This window comes from Lycium ferocissimum, chromosome 9 (genome assembly GCF_029784015.1).
Source record: "Lycium ferocissimum isolate CSIRO_LF1 chromosome 9, AGI_CSIRO_Lferr_CH_V1, whole genome shotgun sequence".
Classification (NCBI taxonomy): Eukaryota; Viridiplantae; Streptophyta; class Magnoliopsida; order Solanales; family Solanaceae; genus Lycium; species Lycium ferocissimum.
In genome coordinates, this window is record NC_081350.1 from 51303810 (window position 1) to 51312612 (window position 8803).

The window sequence follows — 8803 nt, forward strand, 5'->3', positions numbered from 1 at the left end:
AAGTGATGTTGAGCATGGCTTTATATAATGAAGGGGTTGAAGTTGAAAAGACTTCTAGTAACGGTAGAATACAGAAGGCCAAAGGATTCTGACGAAATACACATTACTAAAGCATGAAACGGCGCAACATTTATTATGTTCGGACTCATGGCAGGCGGTTATTCAATCGTAGTGAAGTATTATTGTAGGAGAACGAGGTCTCTTCAATTCATTTCCCGTTTCCATTTCTCTATTTCGGAAAATAGAGGGACTATCTGTGTACAGTGAGAACTTGGGAAATGTTCTCTTCGATTCATGAGGTCCGTTCAGTAACGGTTCGTAAAAGAGAACCTTAGATGTGTCCGTTTTAGTTAGTCCGTGAAGTTGCGCCCGAGGTATATTCGAGGAGATAAGTCCAAATCAACGGAAGGTTATCGTCCACTGATTCACCGCCGAGGATCACGCCATCAATGGACGTGTCCGACACTATTGAACCATTTCACCCACGTGGGGGTTCGTGTCTCCTAGTTTTAGTAGGGCACTAACACTATATAAACGCATGTATCGGCCCGTTGAGAGGCATCACAATCTTTATCGATATATTTCACTTGCTAAGAGAAAGGCTCATCTTCGTTTTAAGCCAGTTTTCTATTAAGTTTAATCTTCGTTCAAGCTTTTTATCATCACTTTGATGTTCGTTTTAACGGTCCAATGAAGGAATTACTCCCAGTCGGACCCATGAGGCACAAATCCGAACAAGATTCTCCCCGTCGGACCCACCGTTCCATACCGAGGCTAATTTATTTTTACACTCATCCGTTCTTGTTGCTCGTTAATTTTGCATTTGTTAATAAGTTCAGTCACATATCCTTTAAACCACATACAAATTCAATTGTAGCTCTCTGATGGTGAACAATTATAATGTGGAGTTTACTAAACTATCCCTATTTATTAGTTTTTTTTTTTTTTAGAATTGAGCAATATTAAAGAGGACTACTCCCTTAATGTTAAGGATATAGTTGGAAATACTTGCCGAGTTTTGTCTTGCATCCTAAGGTGATACTTACTTTGCTACGGTGACACTTATTTTGGGACAAAGAGAGTATATTAGAATATATATCAGTACACGTGCAAAAGTCTTTTCAAAATGTCTAATATGAATATTTTATCACGTATTAGATGCTCAATTGGAACAAACCGTAGTATGAATGTCTAAATAAAATAGGGAAAATAACACTCTATGTCTATTTGGAAAAAATATTTACCCGAAATAGGCCATAATTCGAATATTACCCTAAATGCCCCTGTTATACATTATTATACACTTTTATACAAGGTTTATATATTCTACAATCAGAGGCGAAGTTAGGTAGAAATTTTGGGGGACGTGAACACATGGTTTCTCCGTAAAACTAGGTATTTTATGTATATATTTTCTAAAATTGGTAAGTATAGTATTAACTGCTGGAACACATGCTACAAATAGGATAAATGGTACATTTGGTTAAATCTTGAGTTTTTACCTAGAGAACTAGGGATCAATTCCCACTTAGCACATTTTTTTCCTTCTTTTTTTTTAATGGAGAATTTTTTTTTCTCTAACCCATGATCCAAAAATACTCGTATATCGCTTATGGAGAAAAACGACCAAGGAAATGGAAAAAAGAATACAATAAATGCATAATGTTGCATATCGTGTGTACAAAAACTGTTGCAAAAAAAAAAAAGGTTGGCTATACGGATGTAAATTAAAAATATGACTACCTGGGTGTAATATTTTATACTGAATTATATATTATTGAAATTATCCTAATAAAATATACTAACAAGTTTAGGAGGGGTCAATATATTAATTGTTTTTAAAAAAATAAAATAATAACACCGGTCATATTTTATAGGTGTGGGGCATGCACATGTTTGAAGAAAATAATGAAATACTTTCAAAAGGTGTGCTACAAGCTGGCGGTTAATGAATGTATTAAGCCGTAAAACAAAGAAGATGCAAAATACAGATTAATAACACCACCTTTCGTGGAATATCGTGGCTGAGATTCTCTTTACTGTCACAAAAAACCAAAAATGAATTTCAATGCCTAACTACTACTACTACATGTGTGCTCACTTTTTCTGTGTTCTAACCCAACCTTTCACTTTACCAAATCTACAAGTGGGTCTATCGGGTCGGATCCGAATTGTACCAAATGGATAAAGAGAAGTACTCTGAGGAATTGAATGTGGGTGTTAGGGTAGTGCATATGGCATGTGGTTTATGTCAAAAAGTGCAAAAGGGTTTGTTATGTAACACATTTGATGATGATGATGAGGTTAAGTCTAAGGATGATGATTCTCTTGTTACTATTGCAGGTAACCTTTTTATTTTTCTTTCACTTTTTTGTTTTTATTTTATAAATAACGTGATTGTGTGGATAAAGTCTGGGTACACTCTACCCTCACTCCCGACCCTAGTGGGATTATAATGTGTATGTTGTTGTTGTAACGTGATTGTGTGGGTCCGCTTGAGTGTACCTCGATTAGTAAAGGTGGACACAAGATTTGAAACTTATGGGTTCGGAATTTTAGTCCTTTGTAAGTTACTGGTTTCTAAATTTGTACTCCCTCCGTTCCAGATAAGTGGGTTTTTTTAGGCTTTTCAAGTTTTTTTCTAAATAAGTGGTGCTTTAGGATTTTAAGAATACTTTGGACAGATTCTTCCAAAATTGACCTTATTTAAAGTATCAAGATTCATTAACTACCTTTTCTTTTTCAAGAATACTTAGGGAATTAGGAGTGAGCAATTTCTATGAGCTAAAAGAATCACTTGTTATGGAACGGAGGAGTAATCTGTACATATTAAATGAATTTCTTAAGACAATAATTTGTCATTCCACTATTGCGGGTAGCTTTGTTTTTTTTTTGCCTCGTTTTTGGGGGTTCAGAATGCTTTGCTTTTTAATTGCTGCTTTTATTTTATAATGTGATTGTATGGGTCTGCTTGAGTGCACTAATCGAGGCGGGGCTGGGATTTGAAGCTTATGAGTTTGGAATTTTAGTCCTTTTTAAGTTATTGGGTTATAAATTACTCCCTCTGTCTCAATTTATGTGACACAATTCGAAACAGTTTAATTTTGATCATAAATTAGTCCTTTGTAAGTTACTGGGTTCTAAATTAGTAATTTGTACGTGTTAAATCAATTTCTTAAGACAGATAATGTGTTGCTATTGCAGGCTCCTTTGTCTTTCTTCATTTTTATCGTTTTTGGGCTTTTGCAGAATTTGCTCGAGTGCGCCTCGATTAGAAGAGGCGGAGCCAGGATTTGAAGTTGATGGATTCGGAATTTTAGTCATTTTTAAGTTACTGGGTTCTAAATTACTTCCTCCCTCCCTCCCAATCTAAGTGTCTTAGTATGACTGGACACGGAGTTTAAGAAACAAAAGGAGACTTTTGAATCTTGTGGTCTTATATTAAAGATGCGTGTAGTTTTTTAAATCTCATGGTCTTAAACTTGCTATATCGAATGTTGGAATTGGAAAACTTACTAATATAGAAAGAGGTACTCGTTTTTGGGGTAGATCAATAAGGAAAGTAAGACATTTAAATTGAGTTGGAGGGAGTAATAATTTGTACATTTAAAGAATTTCTTAAGACAAATAAAGCTACCGGGTTTGGCTGAACCCGTAAGCTATAGTCTAGCTTCGCCCCTGTCGATTAGTAGACAGTTTACAAGCACGGGTAAACAATCCCATTGAAAGGAAGCGTGCTTCCATTGAGAGTTGTAATGGGGATTTGAATTTTGAACCCTTTCCCCCCAAAGGAACTAATGGTTTTGGTTTTTAATACGAAACTCTTTGAGCTAGACTTTGCTGCCGTTTGTTTAACTAGAAATGAACGTAGTAGGTTTAGGTGTTGAAAGCACCCTGGAATATGGCATTTTGTTTGTTTCTTTCATATATAATGGGAGCGAAAAGTAGGACTAATGCTGCCCCGCGGATGGGGTATTAACACCATAAATTGAGTCTTCAATTGAACTGGACAGGTCTTGGTTCATTAAGGGCAAGATGCATCATTGGGTTTGCCAACATTATCATCAGACTATTCTTTTACTCTGGGGGTGTTTGGATTAGCTTGTGCACACTTCAACAATTACACTAGGTACTTGCTATCTCCCAGCACATATATCGTGTAACTCTATCCCCGAGACTTAGATAGATAGCATGAGATCACCTACGGTTTTTTTGCCTCTACTGGGATGTGGACCCTGGTCTCCCATGATTTTCATCCTATTTCATTAATCTTTAGGCCATGCCCTTGGAGTTCTTTTACAAGGCACAAAAACTTCACTGTGTTGTCTTCTGCTCTTAATACTTTATAACTGATCTTTATGCTTAACAAGCACTTTAAGTTCACTGAGGTTGCGAGACAGTTGTGATTGTTATGTTAAGAAGCAGCAGCAATAACACTAAGGATCACTTCGATACTCACATACTGCTAGCTTGAAGCTTTTTATTCTTTCTACTCCTAACTTAAACAAGGAACAGAAATCATCAATAGTTTGAAGAGACACTCTATGTTCACATAATTTGGCCCTTTTATATCTTTTCTCATTTCCATGAGGTATTCACCATGTGGTCAGCTTCCAAGCCGAAGGTCAAGTAGTAGATTAGTTTCAGTCTTTAAGATGAGCCTTAATTTCTGTCTTACTTGATGCAGCCACTCTGAGTTTACTAATATGCAAGAGATCATCCATAAAAATGGCTTGCCTTGCTAGACTTATGTATGATTTTCCATGTAGCCAGTCATGTTGTGTCTTCCGGGTTTGACCAGTGAAGGGAATCATACAATTAGGCAAAATGCCAGTAAGAAGGTGCAATGTTGAATGTCTTCACCTTGTTTAGTTAACAGGATTAGTGATATTTCAGCTGCTAAATTTTGTATTTGGGGTCAACAGTCCACGTCTTTAACATATTATCAGAATGCCACCTCGTACATATCAAATTCCATTCAAAATCAATGATCAAACATGTTGAGAAAGAGTTGGCTGTGGTGACATAATTATGCTGATAAAACTTCGTATGTTATTACGAATGGATGTCAAATAATCAACATGATATACTATGATGCATTGCAAATGATGCAATTTTTCTCTCTTTCCATTGCTGAATAAAAGAAGTTCAGATGCTTTAGGTTTTATTTTGGCTGCTCAACGATTCCCATTTTTGACGTTGTAGGATAGTGAAACAGCATATTTTGATTGTTTGCTCAGACTTTTTAAAATTGTACTGGATTTTGATAGTATTTAATAGAAACCTGCACATCTAACGGGCATGGTTTTGCTCGTAGGGAAGGAGGAAAAAATTATTATGTAAGAATAGATGTATTCAGAAATTAAAAAATTAGTGTAATGCTGATTTTGCTCTATATAATGCTGGATTTTTTGGGTACCTTGAGATACAATAGGATCCCTGACCAGTTTTTCTGCTTCTTGTATCTGCATTGTACTATCTTAGTAGTGTGCTCCATCAATAAAATTACCTTATCAAAAAAAAGGGCATAATTTATATTGTTTGTTTCTATTCCTTAAATTATTCAGGGCGGAAGAAGTTCTTACTGTGTCTACCTGCAATTTGCATTATATCCATAAGCATGTATCTTTTATAGATATTGCATAGATTGCTTCCTATGCACACTAAGTATTTCCCTCAACTTGTTTTCATGGATAGATTGGAGTGTGCAAGCAACTGTAAGCTGGATCCTTTCAGATACTTTTGGTAGCGAAAATGTCTCCATAGTAGCTGAAGAAGACGTTCAAACTCTTTCCAAGCCTGAATCAGCAGGTATATTGGGTAAAGTTGTTAGCACTGTCAACGAATGCTTAGCAGAAGCTTCCAGATATGGTCTGAAAAGTCCGGATAAATCCCTGGGGCCTTCAGAAATTCTGGAGGCTATTAGTCGCTGCAATTCAAATGGGGGCCCTCGTGGCAGGCATTGGGTTCTTGACCCAGTTGATGGTACACTAGGGTTTGTGCGTGGAGATCAGTATGCTGTGGCTCTAGCCTTGATTGATAATGGGGAGGTTGTAGTGGGAGTGCTAGGATGCCCTAATTATCATATGAAGAGGGACAGGCATAATAAGCAACAGCAAAATAATATTTCATCAGAAGTTTCAGTGCCCTCACCTGATACATTGAAAGACGGATGTGTGATGTACACGAAAAAAGGTACTGGTGAAGCTTGGGTGCAGCCAATGGTTTATGGTGATATGAAATATGAATGGCCAAATTTTGCCAAACAAGTTTGTGTTTCTCCAATTGATGATCCAGCATTGGCAACTTTTTGTGAGCCAGTTGAGAGAGCCAATTCAAACCACTCCTACGCAGCTGGACTTGCTTCCTCTGTTGGGCTTAGGTTTGTTGATAAACTACCTCTAGTTTTTGCTGCCAGTCTCCAAGAATTCATTTAGTTTTAAAAAGCTTAAAAGGCGTATTTAGGCGTTCCATTATCTGGACCGGGAAGTTCCTCTCTTCTTTCTTCTTGAAAAAGCAGACTTGTCTTTAATGTTGTTTGTTTAATCAACACATTACACTTCCTTAAGGAAAATATGCTGATGTGTCATACATATCCCCAAAAAAAAAAAATAAGAAAAGAGAAAGAAACATGTTGATAAGTTGTTTGGCCTTTGTGAATAATTATTTTCAACAGTTTAAAAAGGGCAGCCTTGTGCACAAAGCATCCAACGTTAGCAGGGTCCGGGGAAGGGCCGCACCCCAAAAGGGTGTGATACCTAATGCAAGCATTTGTGACTGCTTCCATGGCTCGAAACTAAAAATTTGAGTTGTGGGAACTCCCTTGGTTTCAATTTGTTTGTACTAGGTTCGCTGGGCACGGAATTTAAGAAAGTACTTGATATGTATAATGTACCAAAATGCCCTTAATCTTATGGCCATAAACATGCCATGTGGAATGATGAAATTAAAGAGTTGCCAAATTAGTAAAGAGGCATTCTTTTTCAAACGGACTAAAAGGGAAGTAAGACAAACAAATTGAAACTAAGGGAGTAACACTGTTGGTTATCCATTATTCATCACACAATTGGATCTCTCCACTGTTCTCTTGTACTTCATGTTGGTCCATAACAGTGTCAGTAATCAAACACAAATGTGCCTTCTCAGGGATGATAAGTTGTGTTCTCTAACATTTTAATCTCCACTGGCAGAAACAAGCCCCTCCGTGTTTATAGCATGGTAAAATATGCCGCCATAGCACAGGGAGATGCTGAAATTTTCATGAAATTTGCGAGAGCTGGGTACAAAGAGAAGATTTGGGACCATGCAGCTGGTGTTCTCATTGTACAAGAGGCTGGTGGTGTGGTAACTGATGCAGGAGGGCGTTCACTTGATTTCTCTAAGGGGATATACTTGGAAAGTCTTGATAGGGGAATAGTTGTTTGCTCTGGCGTTAAGCTGCATGAGAAATTAATTGGAGCTGTTTATGCCAGCTGGGAGTCCTCTAGTCTATGAATCTCTCTTATCTGCGAGAAGGACAGTGATGGACTGCTATCTAATTACGTGCTTCCAGGTAAAATCCTTTGCTATAATTAGGTGTCACTCGCTTGCTTTTGTTTCCCACGTTACAACAACTATGCCTCAATCCAAGCAAGTTGGATTAGGTCATATGAATCCTCAGTCTATGTTGCTCCATTTAAGGCGCTTTTTCAATTTTGGCCCGTCGTCCAAAATCAGTTACGGGGGCTAGCTAAAATATACATAGCCTATACACTGACTATGTACATAATATGTATATTTATACTTAATATACACAACATATACATTTGCCTACAATTATTTTTTAAAGCGGTCAAAAAATGTAATTATCCCCATTTAAGTCCGTCACATCATAATTTGACTAATTTTACATAGGGTGTCAACCTACTGCAACCTTCCTCTAGACGGGCTTGCGATCCGCAACATGAGCAAGCTCACACAGGCGAAGTTCTTCTCTACATTAAGTGTCATAAAACCAAGGACCTCATATTTCCTATGCCCAACTCTTGCTTGCATAAACCTTACATTCACCCGAATATTGATTCCTATAAGTGGTTTTATGTTTGCTCACTTGTTTCTGGTAGTCTCATACCAAAGTCTGGTTCTATTGTGCATGATGCCCGCCCTGTACAAAGTAGTTTTTGAAAAGGTCGTTTATTAATGGGAAATTTTATTGCGATTGCAGGTGGTAAACATGTGTTCTATCGTCTTCCAAATTTAGATAGGTACTTTTCAGGCGACTAACTTTGACAAATGGAGCACTATTGCAATTGGTTCATGAGATACGTGTTTGCTCTGGGAAGACATAAAAAAAGGCGGACTGGTTTCCCAAGAGACAGGTAAATCTGAGGCCAATGTTGCAGAGAAATGTCTGCTAAATGGTTAATTGGTTTTCGGTGAAGCACAAAAATCTGAGGCTACTATTTCAGAGAAGAGTTTACTTGTCGTTCTGGGACCGTTGAGGGGAACTTCATTGCTTCAACGACCAAGTTAAAAGTGCATATACGTTCCGCCCTTCTATTCCCTTCCTTTAAACAAGATGCAGAAAAAGTCTCTTACTGGATTCTGATACTATTGGTACTTGGTAGACATAGTTTTAAAATTGTTTAGAATGTCTGTTACTCGATTTGATTCCTGGGAAATGTTAACCATAAAATAATCTTTTGTGTATTCTATTGACACACATTTTAATTTAATTACCAAAATACGAGACTTGTATCATTTAAGAAAGCCTCTAGAGCTTTGTTCGACTTCTGAGGAAATGACAAAAATGGTTCCTTAAGTA

General features: G+C 37.2%; 1 protein-coding gene across 1 annotated transcript; it reads left to right on the top strand.

Annotated features, from left to right (window-relative positions):
• Positions 1-1919: 1919 nt before the first annotated feature.
• LOC132031226 (PAP-specific phosphatase HAL2-like) lies at positions 1920-8803 on the top strand. The gene is made up of 4 exons (XM_059421106.1): positions 1920-2343; positions 5698-6382; positions 7191-7552; positions 8204-8803. The coding sequence occupies exons 1-3, from the start codon at positions 2181-2183 to the stop codon at positions 7492-7494; spliced, it is 1152 nt and encodes a 383-aa protein (XP_059277089.1). The 5' UTR covers positions 1920-2180; the 3' UTR covers positions 7495-7552; positions 8204-8803.

What these genes read in the sequence shown, in the direction of transcription:
- LOC132031226 (XM_059421106.1), top strand. Translation starts at nt 2,181, where the DNA reads ATGGATAAAGAGAAGTACTCTGAGGAATTGAATGTGGGTGTTAGGGTA. An exon ending in TTCTCTTGTTACTATTGCAG is followed by an intron (nt 2,344 to 5,697) that starts GTAACCTTTTTA and finishes TTTCATGGATAG; the next exon opens with ATTGGAGTGTGCAAGCAACT. An exon ending in GCTTCCTCTGTTGGGCTTAG is followed by an intron (nt 6,383 to 7,190) that starts GTTTGTTGATAA and finishes CTCCACTGGCAG; the next exon opens with AAACAAGCCCCTCCGTGTTT.